This window comes from Phocoena sinus, chromosome 2 (genome assembly GCF_008692025.1).
Source record: "Phocoena sinus isolate mPhoSin1 chromosome 2, mPhoSin1.pri, whole genome shotgun sequence".
NCBI lineage: Eukaryota > Metazoa > Chordata > Mammalia > Artiodactyla > Phocoenidae > Phocoena > Phocoena sinus.
In genome coordinates, this window is record NC_045764.1 from 102,890,205 (window position 1) to 102,916,684 (window position 26,480).

The following is a 26,480-nucleotide window of genomic DNA, read 5'->3' on the forward strand; positions in this document are numbered from 1 at the left end:
CATACGTCAAGAAGGCCTCCTGTTTCTTGGACCCATCCTCCTTTTCTCAGCCCAGGCTCCTCCGAGGCACTGTTATGCTTAGGAATAAGCATTTTCTGGCTTGTCGTTCACAGCAGGGGGAGGGGGGGAGTAGTTCCCCCTTGGAGATGAGTCCTTTTATCCCACCAGAGCTGCCAGCTTCCACTTCTAGTGGAGACTGTGTTGAGAAGAGAGGCAGATTTGCTTTCTCAGACTGCAGAAGACATTTCGTTATTCTGGGAAGCCCTGTGGCCACCCATTTTGAGGACATGGGAAGAGGCGGATGCCAGAGTTATTCTTGGTTATAGATTTCACTCATCCTTTTCCACCTTGATTTCAATGAACGAGTTCAAGTCAGGACAGCAGGTTTTGTGGGGTTGGTCAAAAGATGGGGAGACAGGTCCATTCTCATCACCTCCCTCCTCCTCCTCCTCTTGGAAATTAGGATTGTAAAGTTCTGGTGGAAGGAGCTGGGCCTCAGCAGAAGGTAAGCGGTCTGAGGGAGGTCCATACACACGGTTGGCTTTGGTGCCATGCTTAGAGTTGGCATCCAGGTGGTAGCAGAGCTGCGTGAGGCGCTGGGCCCGGAAACGGGGAGGCCGGGCTACCCAGACACCTGGCTCGTTAAGGCTGTCCTCTTCATCTGACATCAGCTCCTCCGTCACATCCTTCCACAGGCGTTGGTCCTCAGGGCCAAAATGCCTCATGATGCTGGATCGGTTGGCAAAAAGCTACGGGAGGAGCCCAGGACAGAGATTAGGAAAAGCAGCAAACCATGCATTAGGTTTGGGGAAAGGCTTTGGGTGGAAGGGAGGCTGTGTAAAATCTGTGTCCGAGAGAACCAAGTTCTCAAGAGAACCCAAGTCCTCAAGAGAACCCAAGTCAGATCTTAGAACTGGCTCCCTTCCTCCTCCTCCTCTGCTCCGTTCCTGGATCTCAACTCTTTTCTCAGATGCCACGTCCCCTGGCCCTTCCCACTGTGACTTATTTATTAGGGTTTAGAGTTTAGCATCTTGAAAGGAAAGACTAGAAACCTACCCGATATCTGCGACTTCGAAGTTTCTTCTCCTCTTTTTCTTTTAGGCCTTTAAAGGGGTTCAGGGAGTTGCGGTACTCACGCCTCTTAGTAAGGAAGTAGGCTACACAGGCTCCTGGTGGGGAGGGAGAAGGCAGGCAGCAAAAAGCAGGGTCCTCAGCCCTTTTTTTTGCCCTAATACTACTGGATGGGAGAAGGGTGAACCACTGTTTGGACAATGGGCTTTCTGGGTATACCCATCAGCATCTATTCATTCCTCTCTGGTTTAGCTCCCTCTGCCTCCCTCCGTCTCCAACAGGAACTCCTCCCACTATAAAAAGACAACTCCAGGGAGGGAGGGAGGGATACACAAGAGGGAAGAGATGTGGGCACATATGTATATGTATAACTGATTCACTTTGTTATACAGCAGAAACTAACACACCATTGTAAAGCAATTATACTCCAATAAAGACGTTAAAAAAAAAAAGACAACTCCAATGCTTCTGTAACTCCCTTCCCCCACTCCCAGTTAAACCTACCGCCATTCTACTCAGCTGACAGCAGATTACAAGTACTTTTTCAGCAGAAGCTTTCTTTTTTTTTTTTTTTTTTTTTTAGCAGAAGTTTTCTTAGTGCTACAGACAAATAACAGAAGAGCAAGGAAAGTAGAAAACCCAGAACATAATATTTAGGGACAAAAGAGCAGGGCTGGATTCTGACCTCCTTTTTATAACACCCTAGATTCAGGCTCTGTGTGTAAATGTCATGCATGATGGTGTTCTGGCCCTTTCCTTCTCCCATTTTCATTTCAGACTGAGTAGGGGAATGAAAAGGCAATTAGAGACAATCCTGTGTGTATTGCAGGTGAAAAGAATAACCAAAACCAATTTTTTAAAGTCCTCTATTTTCAAAACCACCTAAATCATCTCCATATGCCTCTTCTCCTCTGGCCAGGAACAGGGGATGAAGAAAGGATGGGATGGGAGTTAACTTAGTTTTTCTCACCTTTCAGCTCCTTGTCAGTGTAATTGTGGGGACTGGTTACCAGCTCCTGCTTGAGCTTTTCCAGAAGGAACTTCACTACTGAAATATTCCAAGAGGACTTGATGCTGCCACAAGAGAAGAGAGTGAATAAGGCAGTCAGTATTTTATTTTATTTATTTATTTTTTGGCTGCACCACGTGGCTTGTGGGATCTCAGTTCCTTGACCAGGGATGGAACCCGTGCCCCGCCCCCGTAGTGGGAGGGTGGAGTTTTTTGTTTTTGTTTTTGTTTTTTTTTTGCGGTACACGGGTATCTCACTGTTGTGGCCTCTCCTGTTGCGGAGCACAGGGTCCGGACGCGCAGGCTCAGCGGCCATGGCTCATGGGCCCAGCCGCTCCACGGCACATGGAATCCTCCCGGACCAGGGCACGAACCCTTGTCCCCCGCATTGGCAGGCGGACTCTCAACCACTGCGCCACCAGGGAAGCCCAGGGAGAGTGGAGTTTTAATCACTGGATCGCCAGGGAAGTCCCTCGTCAGCATTTTAAAAGCTAGACAGAGATTCCCAGCACTAATCAACTTTGTGGTAAAGTCCTCCATGGCCTAAGACAGTATACAAGGGGCAATGGTGAGATGGAAGCCTTAGCCTCACTGTTATACTGAAGCAGCCCCCTCTATTTCCCTCTCCTTGGCAAAGTTCCTGATGATCTTTTCCCTCAAGAGGATCGTACCTTTCAGACCCATTGAATCTCTTGTCATTGGTGATGTGGTTATGCACATTGTGGACCAATTTCTAGGGGAAACAAACAAACACAGAATCAAGCCAGGAGCAAATATGATGAAACCCTCCTCTGGTCCCTAGGCACTGTCCCTATGGGGTTCTCTGCCTGAATCCTGCCCATAGTCTAGGTACCATTTCTGTTGATGCCCTTTCTTAGACAGAGAGCCGATCCAAGTTAGTATTTCTAATGAACCTTCCCTTTCTTTCCTTTTCATTTAATTTGTGTGGAGTCTCCAGGATTACCCCCTGGTCTTCCTTCTGCTCCCAGGGAATATGATCACTACAGTAGAGGGTTTCAAACACTTCCACAAACACACTCCTAACAGCAAGGAGAGAGCAAATATACACCAGGGCTACTGCAAGTGGACATTTCTTTTTTTTTAAATTTTAATGTTATTTATTTATTTTTGGCTGTGTTGGGTCTCCATTGCTGCATGTGAGCTTTCTCTAGTTGCAGTGAGCGGGGGCTACTCTTTGTTGTGGTGCGCGGGCTTCTCATTGCGGTGGTTTCTCTTGTTGAGGAACACGGGCTCTAGGCGTGCGGGCTTCAGTAGTTGTGGCACGCGGGCTGCAGAGCACAGGCTCAGCAGTTGTGGCGCACAGGCTTAGGTGCTCTGCAGCATGTGGGATCTTCCCGGACCAGGGATCGAACCCATGTCCCCTGCATTGGCAGGCGGATTCTTAACCACTGCGCCACCAGGGAAGTCACTACCTTTGTTTATACACCTTTAATGATGGGTTCTCACTAGTTTTTGACTCAGCTACTATTGAACATCTCTAATTGTTAAAAAATTTTGCCTCAGGGGCTTCCCTGGTGGCACAGTGGTTAAGAATCCGCCTGCCAATGCAGGGGACACAGGTTGGAGCTCTGGTCCAAGAAGATCCCACATACCGCGGAGCAACTAAGCCCAAGCGCCACAACTACTGAGCCTGTGGTCTAGAGCCTGCGAGCCACAACTACTGAGCCCACGTGCCACAACTACTGAAGCCCGCGTGCCTAGAGCCCGTGCTCCGCAACAAGAGAAGCCACCGCAATGAGAAGACCATGCACCGCAATGAGGAGTAGCCCAAGCTCGTCTCAACTAGAGAAAGCCTGCGCGCAGCAACAAAGACCCAGTGCAGCCAAAAATAAATTAATTAATTTAAAAAAATTTGCCTTAGATGCTCCAAAATCTGACCCCAGTTTTGCCCTAACGGCACCTGAAGTATTTGAAGACAGCTTCCATGTACTCACCAAGTCTTTTCTTATCCCATCTAAACACCAAGTCCTTCAACCATTCCTCATGACATAGTTGCCAGAGAGACTCCTCATGAAACTATGAGCCTCTCTGGTTTGCCAGTGTCCCTCTTACAACATGGCGCCTGGAACTGAATCTAACTCATCTGTTGAGGTCTGGCCAAAGGAAGCATTACTTCCCCGACTAGAACTCTATACTTCTAGGAATGAAACCCAAGATGCTGTACCTCTCTTAGCAAGCCCATCCCTACTCTCAGTGTCACAGGGTTCATTCATAGTGAGTTTGTAGTCCATTTTCCACATGGATTACTATCTCCACTATTCTGCAACTGTTTTTTTTTTTAACTTTAATGTAGGATTTTACATTTCTTCCTATTAAATTTAGTTTTGTTGTTTCTGATTATATTTTCATTCCAAGGTCCTTCAGTCAATGGAAATTACCCAGTCCCAAACTGATGGGATGCTGATCTCAGGATTTCAGCTTCATATTAAAAAATGCCCAATTTACGCTCCTAGCCCTATGGCTGACGGACCATATCAACTTAGGAAATTACTGTTAACTCTTTATGGTTAGGGTCTCCACTCTATAAAAAAGATTGTTGTACTAGCTTCATATTTGATATAGCTATTTTACCTCTTAGAAGTCCAAACTTGAAAAATCACAAAAGATGGGTAAATGCTTCAGAAAGAATTTGAAAGAGTTGCAGAAAAAAGAAAAGAAAAAAAAGTAGGGTGGGGGAGTTGCATAGCTTCCAATTCAAGTGGCTTGGAAGAGATCAGCTGATAAACATCCAACCAAGCTTCAAGTGGAAAGGGAAAATACTCTAGACAATAATAAGCATTAAGACTGTAAAGGTTGCTGGCTCACCTACCTCCTGAGTGAGCTAAAAATGAATAATTTCCCCAATGGGTGGCTGGGATCTGCAGTAGTCCAAGGAATTAAGATTCCGATTTGGTCCTTTTGGATCTCTAGCAGCAACCCACAGCAGCTTCATCAGATTGGAGAGATGCCTCTCTCATTCCTTCCCAGAGCTAAAGGTTGGAACAGTGAAGATCTGCAACTATCCCTCTCCCTCTAAACCCACAGACTAATACAAGAACATTTTATATCTTTCTCTGTGACAGGCAGCAAGACTCCCTGACTGGTCCTCTCGCGCCTCTTCAAGCACTATAACACAGAGCGGGATGACTGAGAATGCTGTCCTCCCAGAAGGTCCCATGCTGAGCTCTCCAAAGGGCAGGAAGAAGCCAGGCCTCATCACTAGACCTCTCGCTGGATTTAGTAGGCACTAGAGGAATGGAACTGATCAAAAGTCCTGATTTTATGCAAATTTTAATTATCACACATTTATTCACAATTTAAGCACTATGAATTTTCGGGAAATCCCTCGAAATGTACTTTTAGGTATAAGCCTCCATTTCTATCACTGGCAACAACAGTGTCCTCTTGGGCCAGAAATCCGTGACAGAGAAACTAAACCTAGTCCCTGTTCTTTTTTTTTTTTCTTTTAATATTATTTATTTGGCTGTACCTGGTCTTAGCTGCAGCACATGGGATCTTCATGTGGCATGCGGGATCTTTAGTTATGGCATGTAGGATCTTTTTTTTTTTTTTAGTTGTGGCACGCAAACACTTAGTTGCAGCATGTGGGATCTAGTTCCCTGACCAGGGATCGAACCCAGGCCCCTTGCTTTGGGAGCATGAAGTCTTAGCCACTGGACCACCAGGGAAGTCGCTCTATTCCCTGTTCTTGATAAGTGACATGTCACTGAACATAACCAAAATTTGAAATGAAGGTTAGAAACCAGTTGATACTGATTATGAATGGTGTCTTCTGGAAGAGAGAGAAGAAAAAAAAAAAAAAAAAGAATCTGTCAATGTAAAAACATCAAATGAAAAGGCAGAGTAAAGTAGGATCTCTTAGAAAAAGAAAGAAGTAATATGAATAAAGGAGGTATAAATGGTAGTCAGCTGTTTTCAACCTTTACTAAGACTGTAACAAGGGGAAATGAGTTCTATACTAAGATGAGATTTTGCTGGATGTCAGTGGTGACCTCCACTCCTAACCAGAGCCCTCAAGTTACCTCATCAGCCATTATCCAGAGAGTGGAGACCCATTACCGTCAATGGGAACACGATACGGCTAAAGAACATCCCCACAGTTATCAGAAAGATGTTCTGGGCAACAGAGCGGATCCAAAAGTCTGCGGTCACCCTAAAACAGGGTTTCTCAACCTCGGCACTATTGACATTTTAGGCTGGATAATGGGGGTGTTGGGGGAGACATCCTGTACACTGTAGGATGTTTAGTGGCGCTCCTAGGGCTCCGAGCCACTGCAAGGTTTCAGGCAGAACTGGATCATATCAGTACCTTCCCTGCCAAGTGCTCTGAGAATCAGTAGAATCTCCAAACTTTTTATACCTGAGCTGAGTGGCCCTCTGCATCTTTGGGGTATGGGACCACCTCAGGACACCTTGGCCTTTCTGCCCATGGGGACCCTTGCTACTTACCCTGAACACTGGTAATTTGCAGGCAGCTTCCAGTGCTGCTCTGCTGCCATCAATCTGCTTAACCCCTTAAGGATCTTCCCATCAGGATTATGAGATCACCAGGAGATACGATGTAATTATATAATTATATATATGATATAATTCCCTTATCTTTAAATGGAAGATATCAATCTATCTGGGAAAACCTAAAGAAGTTCCACTGATAGCAGCGGGGCTGCCTGTCCCTGGGCTAGGGAAGAGGCTGTCTCCTTCTTGCCCCTCCCACTCCAGCAGGCTTCAGGATACCATTCATTCGATATGGGACGTTTAAAATCAACCCACATTTCCCTCTTCACTTATTTCTCCAGACTGAAGAAAAACGTGGAGAAAACGAGCTCACTTACAGAGAGGACCAGATCCCGCTTGCGCCTGGAGTTCTTCTGCCCACTCCCTCTGGTCCTGCATGGGGAAGCAGTAAATCCTAGAGAGTGTCTCAGCTCCCCAGTTCCCCCAGGGCCTGATTCTTCCAAGGCACCTTCCAGGGCAGCAGCAGCACTGAGCATGTCCTCGGGGTGGGGCGGGGGCAGCTTGGTTCCGTTTTCCGGCCCTGTCTCTGAGGTTGTCCGCTGGATCCCGGGTTGTGTGGCTGGTGAAAGCTGCTTGGCATAAGCAGGGGCCAGCACCCGCTGCACTGCACCCTCAGAGGCCACATAATCATCCACCAGCTAAGAACATAAAAAAGAATAGCCTATTAGCCAGCCAGGCTTACGGGAACCTGATCAACCATCATTCATTGGCCAAGTATAATGAACAAGGAGTGTGGGCAAATATTTCTGTGGGTACAGGGCCTCTCATGTTGGGTCATTACCACAGGACTGATTATACAGAGAAGGCATGTTTCTGACGCTTTGTGAGTAGTCATTTATGCTTTGTGCTTGAGTATAGGAAATGTAGCTAGGTAAGTGTTTTGCCTGAAAGGAGTTGAGGGAGGAAGTGATGACAAGAAAGGAAAACAAAGCAAGAGAAGGAGCAAGAGAATAAAATAACAATAAAAAGGAGAGATATGGGAGCAAAGGACGGAGATATAAAGTCGGAAATCTCTAGAGAGGCTAGCACTGCCTCCCCGACCCCGCCCTTTTCCCTTTGCGGGGCCAGTGTGTGCCCTCACCTTGATCCTGCTCTGGCCACATCCGACTGTCACTGCCCTGACACCTGCTTGCCTGCCTGTGCCCTCACTCAAGGACATAGAGGGTAGGGGAAGGAAGGAGGGAGGAAGGGGGAGAGGGAGAGGGAGAGGGAGAGGGAGAGGGAGAGGGAGAGGGAGAGAGAGAGAGAGAGAGGAAAGAAGAAAGGAGGAGGATTTTTGCAGCCCAGAAAACAAAACAGTGAAAGTGGGGGGAAAAAAACACAGAAAGAAGTGGGGGAGGAGGCTGAGATTTATAGACCTGTGAGCTGCTTTCTGTGCTGTGAAATCTAATTCCATCCTGTTGGCTTGGAAGCCTTCCCTGCCAGAAAGAACCACAGCTCAGGGCTCTGCCTGGCCAGGTACCTCCTAGCCTCCTCCCACCTTCCCAGCTCCTCCTCCAACAGTCCCAAACCAAGGATAGTCCCTGGCGGGGCACAGACTGGGGCGAGCCGCGGGGCCATCACCCGCACGTGGCTAGGCCTCGGGGGAGCAGTGACCAGTTGCAGTGTGACACAACTGGTCACATTCCTCAGATCCAGCAGATGGGCTGGGAGTCTCATCCCTCTCATCAACCCTGTGTGTTCTGCTGCTCTACACTTTCCTGGGTGTCTGGGCCTCGTCATGGCGGGGAGGAGGAAAAGAGACGGGGCAGAGGGAGGACGCTCTGGAGGAGAGGGTGGAGGAGAGCTGACAGACCTCCCACTGTCTCTCAAGTGGCAACACATCTGTTAGTTTCCCATCTCTGAGATCTCTACAGTTGCTCCATCTCCTTTCCATACTTCCATGTGTGAAACTACTTCTGCAGTTTTTACTCTCCTCAGCCAGGATTTCCTGCTCATATGGCCCTGAGCAGTAAAGAAGCTGAAATAGCACATGTACTTCTTTGTCTTTTCCTGCTCACAAAATAGGCCTGCTCGCTTCCCTCTTTCTCCCTACATGTTATCATCCTCTTACTGTGAACTCTCAACTCTCATTTCTGTTCCTTATTTTTATTTCCTGTCCTCTACCTCCCTCCCACCTTACCTCATTTTCTCTCTCTTGCATCAATTCTCCTTCCATTTAGGTTCACCTTTCTCCTCTGCTCTTGTTTTCCACTTTTTCTCCTTCCCTTCATTTCCGCCTGCCTCTTTCCCTCCCTACACCTGTCGGCTATTATCTTCGTCCTCTCCCTCCCACTTTCCCTTCTCTCTCTCCCCGCCTCTGCCTCTCTCTCCTCACATCCCCATCTCCCTCATAGTCCTGAATTCCTCTTGGCAAGCAGAGGGCCCGTGATCAAATATGAATGAGCCGTCTGTGCTCGGCAGGCATCCTTGCCAGGAGAGGCAGAACCCACGGAGCAGCCAAGGCAGCTGTGGAGAAGGTGCCATGCAGAGCAACAGAGAGGGAGCGCAGTACCACTGCCCCGACACCACTCACGCCAGAAAATGACCTTCTGCCAGAGAGGCCACGGTACCAAAAAAAAAAAAAAAACCCAAAAAAACAGAAAACAAAAAACCCAGGAGGGCTGACTCTCCCTGCCGGCAAAGGAAACTGGGTACCGTGCTGTTCTGTCACAGATACAACCGAAAGAAAGGCTGAAGGATGGAGAGAAGAGAAGAGAAAGAGGCCGGGAAGAGCACAGAAGCACAGCCCCGCTAGTGTCCTGCGCTGCGTACTCACGGGGTTGAGCATCGGAGGCCCCTCGCCTGCAGCCAGGGCGCATACCGGGAGCCGTACGTCTCTCTGAGCGGCCGGGAAGCCCAAGGGCCCAGGCCCCCCAGCTGAGGCCGCTCCCAGCTGCCGCAGCTCCTCGATCACCACCTGCACGCCGCTGCCCACACTGTCACACTCCTCTTCCACGGCCGGCAAGGCCCTGTCTGCCTCTCCTGGGCTCTCCTTGAGGGGCCCGGGCTCCTCGGGCGGGGAGCCGTGCGCCCGGCTCTCGCCGTCTTCATCGGGGACGGGCACCTTCCCTTGCCTCAGCTCACCCACTTCCTCCTGGAGACGTTTTAACAATTCGTTGTTGGCCCTGGCGAGACCCAGCGCAGCCTCAGCCAGACCCACGGCCTTATCCACCCGCTGGTAGATAATATGCAGGAGCTGCTCCGAACTCTGGACGGCCAGGCCGTGTCCGGTGACCGTGATCGGGGTGCTGGGAGGAGGGTTCCCGCCCTGACAGCTTGTGCTGCCCCCGCTAGTCTCGCTCTTACAGGCACAGCAGCAGCATCTGGCCTCGCCGCCGCCGGGAGGGGAGAAGAGAATGGTGGCGCTGAAGGACATGATGGCAGAGGCAGGAAGGCCCGTGCTCACGCTGCTGGACTGCTGCAAAAGTGTCCCCAGTCGACCGGACCGCACGAAGCTCTGGCCTCTTTGGATTCACTCTCCTTTTTCATGGAGGTTGGTCGGAGCAGCCTGGGCCCCCGGGGGCTGGGTTCTGTGAAGGAGGAGTGGGCTAGCCCTGAAGGCACACACCGTCCATGGCTGCCTCTCCTTGGGCTGTGGAGCAGAGGGTCTTCTTCTCTGTGCAGATCCCGTGCTGCCCTAGCTCAACACACTGGGGGTCACACTCACCCCTTCCCAAAAGGGTGGGCCTACAAAGGCCTTCGGGAGGAACACAGTTTCTGAGGGTGGAAGGCATGGAATTCCCCACCACTCCAAGCTAAGGAACAGAGATGGGACTCAAAAGGACCCACCGGCATCTGGAAAGATCAGAAAATTAAGGAAGAAAATGTAGATCTGTCTTCTCCGTCTCTCTATCTTGGCTGTAAAAACAGTATTGCATTTTATTGCTTTGACATCATTCCTTAAGGAGTTCAGAACACTTCATGTAGGTTAATCTCATCCACACAACAGCTCTAGGAAACACATGTTAACCCAGGGCCAGAGAAGAGACATGCAGAGAACTTATATATCTTTTTCAAGGTCAGGGGAAGACAGCAGAATCCAGTTATGGCTACTTTCAGTTTAGTGTGTGTGTGTGTTTAAACTGATACCACTTTTTGTTGACATAAAAAATCATGATTCTACCATCTCTATAATTTGCATACCGGTGCATTCAGAGTAAGACTCCTAAACAAGGAAAAGGCCAATCAATGCAGCCCCCAACATGTTGCCAACTTCACACTATTATATCATTAATGTTTTGGGGGTGGGCAGGGAAATGAAAGGAAAAGCTGGGTAAGAGAGTTGAGCTGCAGTAACCAGGGCTGTGCACAGCCCCCTACTCTCACACTTTGTACACCTGGGCCTACAGCCTCTGCAATAGAAACTAGCTGTTCTGAATCCTCCAGCTGGAAGCCCAGAGAAACCAACTGGGGACCCTCAACTCCACTTCTCATGCTGCGTAAGGGAGAGGCAGAGCTGAATGGGATTGTCTAAGTAGCTACATGCTGCCACTCTACCCACACAACCAGCTCCCAAAAGGAGAGACCAGAATATCAATGATAAGCCAAACTGCCTCTCTTTTGAATCACTGTAGTTAAGCAACTAAACTACTTCAGGAGGAAAAAAAAAGTGTGGGAGGGTTGGTTTGTACCACTGAGAACACTCCAAGGAACTTCATATTGTCATTTTCTAAATGACACTTGATTACAGAAAAAAGAATCTTTCTGCCTGAAGCTCCCTAAGTGACAAAATCTTAAGTATGTTTACAATTTCCTCAAGAGATACATTTCTATCTTACCCTGCAAATTATATCATAACATCACAATTAAAAGGAGAGGAGAGAGAGGAAAAAAAAAAAATGGAGAGGAGAAGGTTAGGAGAATTTTCCACATTCTTTGGTTTGTTTGTTTGTTTTGAGTCAGCAATCTCATTTCGGAAACAGGCAATATCAATGCCGCTGAGGTACTAAAATGTAAATCTGACAATGCATTTTAATTACATTTGGTTTTTAAAGAATAGTCTTTAATTTGCTTTTTCTACCCTTTATATCGAAGAAATGCTTTTCTGTGCTAGATATTCACATCTTGTAAGAACTTAAATCCATTTACTGCTTCTCTATCATTAGAGTCACTGGAAAGCATAGTTAAACCTAAAAAACTAAAGGTTAGGACTTCCCTGGTGGCGCAGTCATTAAGAATCTGCCTGCCGATGCAGGGGACATGGTCCAGGAAGATTCGAGCCCTGGTCCAGGAAGATTCCACATGGCGTGGAGCAACTAAGCCTGTGTGCCACAACTACTGAGCCTGCGTGCCACAACTACTGAAGCCTGCGTGCCTAGAGCCCGTGCTCTGCAACAAGAGAAGCTATCACAGTGAGAAGCTCATGCACTGCAACAAAGAGTAGCCCCCGCTCTCCACAACTATAGAAAAGCCTACTCGTAGCAATGAAGACCCAATGCCACCAAAAATAAAACAAACAAACAAACAAAAACAACAACAACAACAAATAAAGGTTAAAGTCAAATTAAAACGAAAGGTTAAAGGAAAGCACTAAGTGATTCCCAGGTCAATTTGTGGATGAATCATTAATATATCCTTTTCTTTCCTAAATAAGGTCCTACATGCTCCAGCAGGGTTTTTAACTTTTTTAAAACCAACATCATGCAGAGTTTAATCTGAAACATGGATGTTGTGAGAAAAAGAAAATTATGTAAACAGTAATATACCACTTGGGTTCAGGATTTGTACAACAAGAAATTAAGACCTGTCACTTATATAATACTGTACATCAACTATACTTCAGTTAAAAAAAACTGTTTTTAATAAATAAATAAATAATGTATAAAATAAACTACAAGGATATACTGTACAACACAGGGAATGTAGCCAATATTTTGTAATAACTATAAATGGAGTACAACCTCTAAAAATTGTTTATCACTATATTGTACATTTGTAACATATAATTTACATGAACTATACTTCAATTTTTAAAAATTAAAAAGAAATAGAAATGAAGATGCATCATGTTAACAGGGACTCCAGGTGGGTACACTTCCTGGGATCAAGTTGACAACTGCAATACTCTTGCCCAAAAAACTCACTCTTTCTTGCAGGAGGCCTTTACCCCTGCCAGCGTTGTGCCTACCTTGAGCCCCTCCCTCCCCTTAAATGGTCTTTCTTAGGTAATCTTCCCAAAACAGCACTAAAATGGGCTGTGTGAACTTGGGCATATAATTCCCTTTTCTGAGCCCCAGTGTTCTCATCTCTGCCTACCGTGAGTGTTTTTGTGAAGACTGTATATAATATATATAAGGCATCTACAGAATACTGGCACACAGTCAGTGCTCCACACGTAACAGTTAGATTCCTGAAACCTTTTGTCTTCCCATCCTGGACATCCATCCTGATGTCCTAACCTTGAAAAAAAAAAAAAAATACAATGGCTTGAAATAGAATTTGGGGAGCTTCCCCTCTAAATTTAATATCACATTTCTAAGAAAAAATGAATTCAAGTATACAAAGACGCATTTATCAGTACAAAACCTCCTGTGACGCAAATTAGAAAGGTATTGAGAAAACAGAGTATTTGTAATTTACTTACTAGCACGACCTGGTTTAGACTAAGGATAATTTCAACTCTGCTAGTTTTTAATGCTAAATATATTTTCATATTTGTGTTGACATAAAATATCATGATACTATCTGCTCTATAATTTTGTCCCTCAATTTCTTTCTGCTTTTCGATTTTGTGTATTACCTAATTATGTCCATTTTAGAATGTCACGTTCAGGGCAACAAATAGGTGTTTTCTTGAACTAATATGTCTATAAAAACCTGGTACAGTGCTGTGTAGCATAATGGGCGTTCAAATAACTCTTTTGGGCTTCCTATGGATATCACTGCTGACTTAGTTTCCCAGGTTCCTGCTAGAGTCTCCCACATAAGCTCTAAGACACTGAAATAAAAGCATGAGGAAACTGGAGTTGGCAGGTGTTAAAGGAACATTTCACATTATGATATTTACTAACCAGACACCAATTCAAATGCTGGATAAATTATTAAAAACAAAACACTAATATCATTAGTTACATATATCCCCATTAGAGAAGATAAGCAAGTTAAAAACAACAACAAAAATGTGTTTCTAAAAATTATCTATATGCAAGGCCATGCTAAAGGATGAGTCACCAAAATGGATTGCCACCTCCAAGTACTCAAGTGAAGGGAAGACAAAAGTCCCTACACACAAGGAGCTTACGGTGCATGTGAGAATAGAATGTCTAAAGAACAAGTCAAAATATACACATGTGCCTAAAAATATGGTACAGACTAAAAAAACCTTGAGGAGTTAGTTCAAAATAATAGAAAGATCAACAGAATGAAATCATGTGGAAGGGGGCTTATCGAAGAAAAACCTACAATTGAGCCTTGAGCAAGATATAGGATGAACTGGGAGGGTCATAAGAAGACGTGATAAGTGAGAGGAAAAAAAAACATAACAGAATTAAAAGGGTACATGTGAGAGATCAGAGCAAAATGGCTTATATAAAAGGTACAGAAAGCTGACAGAGGACTTTGAAAATCGAGTTAAGGAAACTCTTAGAGCAGGGGTCCGCAAACCTTTCTCTGTAAAGGACTAGATAGTAAATAACTTAGGCTTTGCAGGCCATGTGGTTTCTGTCGCAAGTATTCAACTCTGCCACTGTAGCACAAAGCAGCCATGGACAATACATAAACACGAGCATGGCTGTGTTACAATAAAACTTTATTTATGGACACAGAAATGTCACAAATTACATTTAATATTTACATTAAAAAATATAAAAGCCATTCTTATCTCATGGGCCATACAAAAACAGGTGGCAGGCCAGACCTAAGACTAGGGGCTATAGTTTGCTGACCCCTGTCTTAGATACCTAAAGTGGAACAGTTAGAGGTTAGGAGATTGTTTAATCCTGGAGAGAAGTGATGAGAATCAGCATTGTGGATATGAAGGTTCAATATCCTGGAGGAAGGACTGATCATATTTCTTAACTTAATAAATGTGGGGGATAGAGATTGGTTAAAGACAGCTTCAAGATTATAAACCTGAGGGTCAGAAGATGGTACCACTGACAGAATGATAGAAATGAGGAAGCTGAGAGGAGGCACCAGCATGTTTGAGAAGATGTGTATTTATACAACATGTTAAATTTCAAACTGATGGCAGCATCTTTAAATGGAATGTTCTGAAAGCAACTGGCTAGGACTGAAAAACAAAAACAGGAGGAAGGTCAGAGCTGGAATGCAGATTTGGAAACTTTAGTAGGAGGTTATATTTGAACTTCAGAGAGTGAATGAGCTCTCCAAGGAGTAAATACAAAGTCCTTGGCAAAGGCCAAGGACAGCACTTCGAGCCAATACTTGCAAGAGGCTTCATTGAAAGAGAAGAATGGTCAGTAAGGTGGGAGGAAAAGAGTGTTATGAAAGCCAAAGTAGAAAGAATATCAAGGGACTTCCCTGGTGGTGCAGTGGTTAAGAATCCGCCTGCCAGGGCTTCCCTGGTGGCGTAGTGGTTGAGAGTCCGCCTGCCGATGCAGGGGACACGGGTTCGTGCCCCGGTCCAGGAAGATCCCACATGCCGCAGAGCGGCTGGGCCCGTGAGCCATGGCCACTGAGCCTGCGCGTCCGGAGCCTGTGCTCCGCAACGGGAGAGGCCACGACAGTGAGAGGCCCGCGTACAGAAAAAAAAAAAAGAAATTCGCCTGCTAATGTAGGGAACATGGGATCGAGCCCTGGTCTGGGAAGATCCCACATTGCCACAGAGCAATTAAGCCTGTGTACCACAACTACTGAGGCTGCACTCTAGAGCCCGTGAGCCACAACTACTGAGCCCACGTGCAGCAACTACTGAAGCCCGCGCACCTGGAGCCTGTGCTCAACAAGAGAAGCCACTGCAATGAGAAATGAGAAGCCTGCACACCACAACAAAGAGTAGCCCCCGCTTGCTGCAGCTAGAGAAAGCCCACTCATGGCAACGAAGACCCAACGCAGCCAAAAATAAATAAGTAAATTTATTAAAAAGAAGAATAATATCAAGAAAGTGGATTCAATCAACTGTGACAAGTGCAGCAGAAAGGTTAAAAAAGATGCAAATTAAGGAAATACATTTTATTTGTCTGTGATGGTCACTGGCAATGACCAGAGAGGTACTTTTTGTAGTGAAAGTAATACTATGTAGTAGACGAAAGAGAACGTGATGGAGAAAATGGAAGCAAGACATGAAGTCAAGTTTTCTAGAGTTTAGTTATGAAAGGAAGGAAATAGGAAGTCAGAGAGGGCACTAGAGCCTCAGTATGTTTAAAAAGCAGAAAGAAAAAGGCCAGTGAAAAAGGAAAGGATAAACATATTAGGAAAGGATTTAAGTTTTCTTCTAGCAAGGATTCGTCCATGAGAAGGAAGGAAGGCAAGCTCTTCCCTGAGACTGCAGAGAAGAAAAAGATGAACTCAGTGGCCAAGATTCATTGACATGGAGAGAGGAAGACAAAGATGTATGCTATTGAGACACTCTTTTTACTTTACAGACATTTCTCAGTTTGAATAATTCAAACTGATAAAAGAACTTTATTATAGATAGTGCTTCATTCTTGCTTTTTTCCATCACTAGTTTAAGGTTCTAAAGCCCATTTAACCCTGCCAACATTATTAACATAGCTAAACTTTATTATGGTATCTTTATTTTACCTCTCAAAATGTATAACTGTTTAATAGCCCATGAAGCAATCCATGGAATGTCTGGCAAAGCAACAGTTAACTGGAGTAAATTATCCAGGCAGTGTCTATACCATTATTATTAAACGTTAATACTGTCAACTTTTGCAACTTCAGATTGCTGATTTATTCTAAAACCACGAGTTTGCATTCTTGTTCAAGAAAGAAAAAACAGGAATAAACTAAGATTGACCACCACTGAATAACATACATGCCTTTTGCAAAATGCTATCAACTTTTAGAATTGAATGTTAAGAAAAAGATCTTCAATCCTATGATGAGCTGCCAACACAAAATGGCAGCAGCTGTCAAACTTAAGTTTACATAAAATCTGTGTGTTTGGGGTTCATTCTATATTGGTCTAATTTTAATACATGTGAAAGGAGCCTAGAAAATGTACTTTTCAAAAATTTTGGTTTTTTTAAAATAAGTATTTAGATAAAGAAGAAAGAAAACTCATCTTCTTTAGACAGACAGCTCAGGGTGAGACTGTCCGTAATCTTAACTATCCCTTTCCTCCCAAGACATGTATTTTTTTTTTTTTTTTTTTTTTTTTTTTACGGTACCCGGGCCTCTCACTGTTGTGGCCTCTCCCGTTGCGGAGCACAGGCTCCGGACGCGCAGGCTCAGCGGCCATGGCTCACAGGTCTAGCCGCTCCGCGGCACGTGGGATCCTCCCGGACCGGGGCACGAACCCGTGTCCCCTGCATCGGCAGGCGGACTCTCAACCACTGCGCCACCAGGGAAGCCCAGACATGTATTTTTGTTAGAACTAAATATATCATACCCTTGGCAGCTCCCTTGCTTGCTTCAACCCATTCTGAGTTTGAATTTTCTGCATGACTGAGTTCACCTCCAAACTAAAGTTTTCCCACTGTTTAATAGGTGTGTAGGGTATGGTATCACTCAGATGATATATGTTTTTATAATGGGCCCTTGACTCATTCAGGGTCATGCTAGCAATGGACTTCCTTAAATGTGATTACTGAAAGCATAGCAATTGATACCATAATCTTCATTTTAAGAAATAAAAAAGGAAAATGGCCACTTAAAGTTCCTGCTGTGCCGGTCAGCCCTTCTCCCCCACTTGAAGGTGCAAAATGGCTCACCGGATAGAAGGTCCTCTCAAAACCTGTTTCTATCAGACATGAGCTCCTTATCACACAAGAGCAGGTAAGTAAATACCATAAAACAGTATTTTTCTACATTTTTAAAGACTGACCCATCTAAGGATCTACAAAAAAAACAAAATCTAGGGCTTCCCTGGTGGCGCAGTGGTTGAGAGTCCGCCTGCCGATGCAGGGGACACGGGTTCGTGCCCCGGTCCGGGAAGATCCTACATGCTGTGGAGCAGCTGGGCCCGTGAGCCACGGCCGCTGAGCCGGCGCGTCCGGAGCCTGTGCTCCGCAACGGGAGAGGCCACAACAGTGAGAGGCCCGTGTACCGCAAAAAAAAAAAAAAAATCTAAGACTTCATTTCTAGGGGTAAAAAAGATGTAGACCCAGAGGGCAGAATGAGTTCCTAAGAAAAGGATCCCACGTAATCCGAAAATTCCAAGTATGTTTGTATAGTAGTACGAGGGTTTTTAACCCGATATAGCACTGTCTTTTTTCTTTACATGTGCTAAAATGCAACTTGGTGAGATTAAAATTACCGGTTTAAGGTTTCCATATCCATGTGCCTGACGTAAATGACTCTTCCTGCATTTCTGGAGAAACTGAAAAATGAAAAACTAGCTCCTAAAGCTGTATCGTGTGCCCAGCGAGCCCTCGGTAAACGTTAGCTGATTAAATATTAGTCAAAGATGACAAAGTGGGCACGAGGGACAGCAGAACAATTTCCGAAGAGAACGTTTCAGCCACAGGCAGGGAGGACACAGCGGCGCAAGGGAGAATAGAGCTGAGCTCCGCCCTCGAGGCCGCGGGGAACAGGGCGACCCGCCAGTGAGGCCCCCGCTAGACTGCCCTAGGTGTCCTGGGAAAGGGGTGTTCCTCAGAAGGCCCGCAGACAGCAGATAGGCCGAGGCGCGGCCGGGGATCTCGCTGGGTCACCGTGGGTAGACTACGTGGCCAAAAAAGCTCGGAGGGCTTGGAGGGAGTATGGCGGGAGAGTTACCGCGGCGATCCCGCCTTGGCGGCCCTAAGGGTGTCCCACCGCGTGTGCCCCGCGCGCCGCGCCAGCTGACCGAGCGGCGCCAAGAAAGGCGCGCGGGCGGCCGCGGACGACCGCGGACGACCGCGGACGACCGCGGACGACCGAGGCGCGGCTCGTGTACCCGGCCAGCGCTCGCACGCGGGAAGGCCCCGCCCTGCCAGTCTCCGGGCCCCCGGTGATTGGCGGTTGGACGATGAGGCGGAGCAGGGCTGGGGACGTTATTGGCCGCAATCCACAATCACTCAACAAGCCAGGGAGGGGAGGGGCCTCTTCAGGGAGGGACACGACTGCGAGGCTTTTTCAAAGCCGTCAGACGCCATCTTTAGCTTCCTTTTTTTTTTTTGTTTACTCTCTTTTGTTCTCTGCTGCTCACAAAGCTGCGTGTACACGATTATAGGTACAGTGGCTACAAGTCGGCCTCATACATTTGGTGGCGGAAGGCTTTTTGTTCCTGCCGGCCTCAGCTGCAGATCTTTCAGCAAGGTGGCAGCTGCCCTTACGTCAAAGAAGTTTTCATCTCGAGGGGCCCCGCGGATTCCCAAGCAAAACCAACCGAGTTTAGCTTTGCTTTGGTAGCAGGGCCAAGACAACGATATATTCGTGGGAGGAATTTTGTTTCTTACAAAGAAATTCAAAGCAAGGGCATTGCCTCTGAGCCTAAAATCCTACTAAAAATTAAACAGTCTAGGAGGACAGGGGCTTGGGCTGTGTATACTGCTCTAGAAGAACTCTCTTTTCCGAGAAGGTAGGAAGTATACGTGAAAGACCTGCAGTAAGGCGAAAAAGATTAAGAGCAAAACACCATTAAAAATTCCTAACACTGCTGCCATCACAAAGGTCACTAGACTGACTAGATTTCAAAGATACGCAGGCCTAAACTTGTGGAATGATCCACATTTGAGACTGATCTGACTTGTATTGTTAGGGAATAAAAATGCACTCAATACAGATAAACCCAGAGCCCACACGGGCTACTTTCATTATAGTGAATGTCAAGACCTGTACAAACAGTTTAATCGCCGTTGTTAGGTGTCTTAAATACTGCTTGAAACTGAGTGGGACGCGAGGTGGGGAATGGAAATGTGTTATAACACAGAGGTTTTGTTGTCCTGAAATTTGAACTCTACAGTAGATCTTTTTTTATCTCCTGGTCGCTACTTCACTTGTGACATTCCAGTTTCTCCCTCATCACCCCATATACCTCGTATGCTTTCACTCCAATCTGCCAATAGAGATTTGAATATAAATATTTTCCGTATGACTCCTAATAGGAGACGATGGTTCTGTAACAGAAAAAAGTGAGAATACGTCTCCTGTAACCGGAGGTGCTGTTCTGAGCCTATTGTTCTCTAATTCATACACTTCTCTCCGTGGCTCTTGGCATGGGGAGAAAGCTTTTCATTTTAAAAATGCAACATGATAACCAAAATGCATTTCTTATCCCTCCCATATATTATTTGCCTTTGCCTCCTCTTGGCACCTCCCCCATCACCACCACCATGAACAGTTTTTGAGAATTGGACTTGACTGGATTATTTTCCTGATATTTTGCCAGCTGTGAAGCTTTTCAAACAAATCCCAACCTATCAACGACCATTTTGTCAAAAAGCCAAGAGAGAACTTCCCTTCTGAACACACCAACCAAACCACACATAAAGGCCAAAATATACACAGCTGTACATTTAAGAACGTGAGACAATAAAAAGCAAAACCACTTAAGCAAAACAGTCACTAAAGGCGGCTTTAAACCACAGACTCAATACATTGCCTACCCTCATTTGCCACATGGACTGCATATTCCTTGGCAATTATTTAATTATTCACTAATCTGATACTTTAGAAGAAGAGCAAAAAATACAGTAAATGCACATGGAATGAAAATGCCTAAGTAATTCTATGCATAGGATTTCTTCTACGCTTTAATTTGCACATGAAATCCTGTCTGCATCACATTTGGGAACACAACAAAAAAATCCACATCCTAGGGGCTACTTTGCACACAAAAAACCAAAGGCAATCGCTTTTGAAAACAAAATCTGATACGGCACGTATACACATACTGTACATATACACAAAGCACAAAACCCCAAGATAAATCTTTACGAAATTACTTGCTTAAAGAAACACACACACACAATGTTCTCATGAAAAATGTGTGTAAGACACACTGTAAAAAGGGCTTTGACCCACCCCCCCCCCGCCGGGAAATGAGTGTCACAATTATAAAATCCAAACATTTTTAACCTATTGGCCTTGGACAATTGCCACATTCAAGCCACTTGGTTTTGGTTCTGGGGGAGGGTGTGTAAAACGCACGCAAACAGCTTTGTGAGGGAGTCTCAAATCTCCGCTTCCTTCCACGTTGCCTGTGGCAGAAATTTACATTATCCCTTCATCCTGCTTAAAAAAAGAAACCTACACTTCCCAAGAGGATAAATTTTTTAAATTCCCCTGACCATAAAAATTTACCAGTTCTTAAAATGTGATAGCAAAAAGAAAAAAATCTCTATAAATTTGGCTGGAAACAGTTGTACACGGCCATCCTGCTTCTCAACTTCTTGGTATATTTAAAACCTTGACCAGGAAAAAGAAAGAGGAAGAGAGACAGAAAAAGAAATGGGGAAAAGCGCACATTCCCCTTAGCAACAGTTTCCTCACCCCAGCATTGCCACAGATCTCTATTGTTTAAAAAAATTTGAAAACACACACAAGATTAAGGAGAAAAAAAATGGAAAAAGGATACCCGAAGGTCGTATGGCTCTTTGTATTCGTGTGTGTGCAAAAAGGAGGACTCGCGGAGCCAGAGCCGGCAAGCCCCGCCCCTCCCCGGACGCCCGCCCGGATTGGCCACTGGCGGCCGCTGGGCGCCCCGCCCGCGAGCACACGCGTAGCGCCCGAGGCGCGGGCCCAGGGGGCCCCCAAGGGCCGTCCGACCCCCGACCCTGGCCCACTTCCGCTCGGACCCTGGCGGCCCGGTTGGCACCTATACCCTTCCCCACCTCTCTCCCCTTCCTTTCACTTTCTCACCCTCCTCTTACCTTTTCCCATGTTTGTTCCTCAGTGAAACCAGGCCTTCGTTACCAGCATAAAAAACCGGTGAGCGAGCACCTTCTGACAATTTGCTAAAGTTGGTTAACTAGTCAGTAAAATTCTAGTTTGGGATTAAGCATCAAGCACTCGGTGCGTGGGCCGAGCTCATGATTTCCAGTTGGAATGTCTCTGGGTCACTTCTATTGCTTAACTCTCCCACCTTTAAATGAACATTCATGCAAGTGCGTGACATCCTTCAGGTGAAAGACAAAGTAGTTTTACACTTTGGGCGAGGATTTTTGCTCAGCCTTCGTCCCCAATTTTTTCTCTATTTGGCTAACACTACATTCTCAAGAACTTAAAATGGTCCCCCTTTACCTCCTACATGAAGACCTGCTTGCTTGTACCTGGATTTTAAACCACTCATAATCTGGCCCCAGGCCCCTGTTTGTACTTATTTCCCACTGCCCTCACTCCTGTATTATTCCTTTGCTCAAGCGGTTTCATCTGCCTGGAATAATGCCTGTCTCCTCTTCTCTGACTAGTCAGTTTTTAAACACTCTTCAGCTATTTCAGTCAACACAGACCACTTCCTTCTCTCAACTATCAGCATGAACTTCATGTTTACTCAGGTTAGCAGTGCTTAACTCTACCTTGATTGCTTCCCATATTTTAGTAATTTCACACTAGTAAATTGTTTGAGATCAGAGATCATATCTTAAACTTCTTTTTTTCCCCTTCAGGAACTATTTTTTAAATTTTTACTGCAGCAGCTGGCATAATTATAGACATTTAGTAAACACTGAAAAAAAATCATGTATAATTGAGTGAATTTTTTTTCTAGCTAAACACACACAGATTTTGAAACTCAGATCCCACAACAAGAATTTGCCTTCTTCAGTAGCAGTTCATGAACACTCACTGTGCAGGGACTGCTGTGAATACTTCACATGTATTTACTTATTTAATTGCCACAGTAGTGGGGAGGTACTCATTATCCTCACTTTATAGATGAGACTAAGACAGAGAGAGGTATAATAATTTGACTAAGGTTATACAGCTAGTAAGAGGTAGACCTGGAACTTGAACCCAGAAAATTTAGCTCCATAGCGCAAGTTCTTAACCGTTATGCCTCACTGGCTCAAAGCACAGCTTTAAAAAATATCTGATTTCATCCTCACAGCATTCCACAAGACAGCTGGCCTGAACGCTTACTAAAATATCAATGTAATGAAGTCACACACAAAGATGAGGGGACTGTTCTAAATTAAAGGACAACAGGGGACCTCCCTGGTGGTCCAGTGGGTAAGACTCTGCGCTCCCATCGCAGGGGGCCTGGGTTCGATCCCTGGTCGGGGAACTTGATCCCATGTGCATGCTGCAACTAAGGAGCCCACCTGCCACAACTAAACATGCCACAATGAAGATCCTGTGTGTTGCAACTAAGACCCGGCACAGCCAAAATAAATATTTAAATAATAATAATAATAAAAATAAATTAAAGGACAATAAAGAGACATAAGAACTAAATGCAAAATATGATCCTTGATTGAATTGGGGTTAGGAAAAAAATTATAATGGACATTATCAGGATAATTGGGGAAAATCGAATGTGATAAATGAAATATATGAAACTAGATAATGTGATTGTATCAGTATTAAACAGGCAGGTTATTGGCATCCCAATTTTACAGGAAACAGGATCAGAGAGAGGTTACTACAAGGTCTCATTGCCCCAAGCCGGCTGTCTTATTCAGCCCCCCAGTGCTGAAATGTCTCCTCCATTCACTTGTTGGTTCTCAAAGTCTAGGATGTTCTTGGTAGGATCTGCTTCTCAGCAGAAACGCCTGTTGCCTCCAAGTGTTTTTTTCACCCTAGCAGCACCCTGGCTTATATGACAACCCAGGCAACAGCTTTGCCTGTTACATGAAAATGAGGTGGCAGTGCTTATATTCTTTTTTTTTTTTTGCGGTACGCGGGCCTCTCACTGTTGTGGCCTCTCCCGTTGCAGAGCACAGGCTCCGGACGCGCAGGCTCAGCGGCCATGGCTCACGGGCCTAGCCGCTCCGTGGCATGTGGGATCTTCCCAGACCGGGGCACGAACCCGTGTACCCTGCATCAGCAGGCGGACTCTCAACCACTGCGCCACCAGGGAAGCCCTAAGTGCTTATATTCTTAAGAGTTATAGACTTTCTGTGTTTCCTTTCCCGTGTTTTCCATTATTAAAAAAAATAATAATAATACGGGACTTCCCTGGTGGCGCAGTGGTTAAAAATCTGCTTGCCAACTCAGGGGACACAGGTTTGATCCCTGGTCTGGGAAGATCCCACATGCCGCGGAGCAACTAAGCCCGTGCGCCACAACTACTGAGGCTGTGCTCTAGAGCCTGGGAGCCACAACAACTGAGCCTGCATGCCGCAACTACTGAAGCCCGCGCCCCTAGAGCCTGTGTTACGCAACAAGAGAAGCCACTGCAATGAGAAGCCCGCACACTGCAAGGAAGAGTAGCCCCTGCTCACCACAACTAGAGAAAGCCTGAACGCAGCAACGAAGACCCAATGCAGCCAAAAAAGATAAATAAATAAAAATAATAATATAAGCCAGGAAAATCACTAGAAAAGTAAACTTTTTGCCTTTTTTTCTTTTTTCTTTCTTTTTTAGCTGTACTGTGTGGCATGCGGGATCTTAGTTCCCTGGGCAGGGATCAAACCCGTGCCCCCTGCGGTGGAAGCATGGAGGCTTAACCACTGGACCACCAGAGAAGTCCCAGGGAAACATTCACTTTTGATAGGAATATATTAGGACATCTCATATCCTCAGGTGTACAGGTGATCATTTTCAAAAACGTTAGAATGAAGGGAAAACAAAACTGTTAATGACAATTATTATAATCAACATTTATTGAGGGTTTACTTGGCGCCAGCCACTCTACTTCATGTACTCAAGCCTATAAGTACTATTATATTGCCTCTTTTACTAATGAGAAAACTAAGACTCGGAGAGGGAGGGTGACTTACCTCAAGGTCATTAAGCTCATTAAATGGTGGAGTCAGAACTTGAATCCAGGTCTTCTGACTCCAGGACCTGTGCTCTTGACCATTCATTAGCCTCTGCCTAAATTGCAATCCACTCTGCCTTGCTATGTTATACTCTTTTGCTCTCTTGTTCTGAGTCCATGAAAGAGAAGCCTGTCTTCCCTCTGATTATCAGTAGAATGTTCACAACCCCCATACAACATCTCTTGGGATATATCTTTAATTATGAGTCCATTTCTACAAAGGTCAGAGTTAAGATGGAAAAGCCATTTCTTTTCTTTCTTTCTTTTTTAAATTTATTTACTTTAGTTAGGCTGTGTTGGGTCTTTGTTGCTGTGCGAGTGGCATGTGGGATCTTCCTGGACCAGGACTCGAATCCGTGTCCCCTGCATTGGCAGGCGGATTCTTAACCACTGCACCACCAGGGAAGCTCTCTTTCTTTCTTTCTATTTTTTTTTTGGTCGCGCCATGTGGCATCCGCCCCCCCTGCAGTGGAAGCTCAAAGTCTTAACCTCTGGACCATCAGGGAAGTCCTGCCATTTCTTTTTCTTTTTTTTTCCTTATTGTCACAGGGGAATCTTTGGTAGAAAGTTTGAGTAAACCATTTTTGTGCTCTTAGGTAATGAGAATAGGGAGAAAATGCACCTTTTTCACCTAATTACAATTTAAAATTCTAAAGCATTTGAGATTTCAAATGTTAAACTTCACAGATGACTTGTCAATTGAGGAAAAGCTACTTATTTAGCTTTGAATCAAACAGATCTCTTTAGTATTTTAAGCTGTTTCTGTTCAGTGAGATCCCAAAGGGGCCTCTCCACACAGTGAAGTCTAACTTCCCCTGGCATGAGGCCAGGAAGCTGTTTCTGACAGTTATTCATTACCACACCCAAGAGCATTTTAGAACAGTAGTGGAAGGTAATCCCAGAGCCAGTTGGGACTGTGTTCTCAGAGACACTGGAGAGGGAAGTGTCTGAGAGAGTTGAGATTTGGAGAAATGAGAGAGGTTACGGAAAGGTGGAAGATAATGCAAAGGAAAAGAGAAGGAAGAGAGGCAGGCAGCAGGGAAGTACTCAAGGAAGAGTGAAGAAAGGAGTTTATGTTGTAGCAAGAGTGAGGTTCGATTAGATTTTAAAAGAAAAGAGTTATGGATTTGACGATTTATTAAATGCAAAATAAATTGTATAAACAGCTGGGAAGTTTTTCTTTAAAGATCTACAAATAAAGAATAAATTAAAATGCAATAAAATAAAAAATTAAAGATAGGTAAATGCAAAGTACAATGAGGATGAGGAAAACAAAGATAGATGCCAGCTTATACAGGTAGAAGAAATGACAGAATTTGAAAAACCCACACTTGCAACCACCAATGCAAAAATTGATTCAGGAAGGATCATCAGTGGATGCTAAAACCAATAGGTGCAAGACTATGGGAGTACAGGATATTCCCATGATTTCACATAATCACTCTACTTCTTATTAGTTTACTAATTAATTACAAAGGGCAAATAATGTACCTCTATTTTTTAAAAATAAATTTATTTATTTATTTTTTATTTTTGGCTGTGTTGGTTCTTCATTGCTGCGCTGTGGCTTTCTCTAGCTGCGGTGAGCGGGGGCTACTCTTCGTTGTGGTGCATGGGCTTCTCATTGCGGTGACTTCTCTTGTCGTGGAGCACGGGGTCTAGGAGCGTGGGCTCAGTATTTGTGGTGCACGGGCTTAGTTGCTCCGTGGCATGTGGGATCTTCCCAGACCAGGGCTCACACCCGTGTCCCCTGCATTGGCAGGCGGATTCTTAACCACTGTGCCACCAGGGAAGTCCCCAAATGGAGAAACCTAGCAGGCAAACATCAGCGTCATCTATAATGTGACATTATGTGTCTCCAGCAGCAGTGCAATGGGAAGTATACAATATCACCTAGGCAATATTCTT

At 45.3% G+C, this 26,480-nt stretch overlaps 1 protein-coding gene across 4 annotated transcripts; it reads right to left on the reverse strand.

Moving 5' to 3' along the window:
- Nucleotides 1–21,585, reverse strand: C2H14orf93 (chromosome 2 C14orf93 homolog). Of its 4 annotated transcripts, none has more exons than XM_032624596.1 (7): nt 21,523–21,585; nt 9,375–10,456; nt 6,934–7,254; nt 2,752–2,813; nt 2,042–2,145; nt 1,057–1,169; nt 1–749 (listed from the first exon to the last, which is right to left on the reverse strand). In XM_032624596.1, the coding sequence occupies exons 2-7, from the start codon at nt 9,972–9,974 to the stop codon at nt 330–332; spliced, it is 1,620 nt and encodes a 539-aa protein (XP_032480487.1). In that variant the 5' UTR covers nt 9,975–10,456; nt 21,523–21,585; the 3' UTR covers nt 1–329. The 4 variants fall into 4 exon arrangements, with proteins under 4 accessions (XP_032480487.1, XP_032480488.1, XP_032480486.1 ...); XM_032624597.1 differs by having other exon boundaries at nt 9,375–10,393; nt 21,523–21,570; XM_032624595.1 differs by lacking the exon at nt 21,523–21,585 and adding an exon at nt 21,228–21,269 and having other exon boundaries at nt 9,375–10,393.
- Between the last annotated feature and the right edge of the window lie 4,895 nt (nt 21,586–26,480).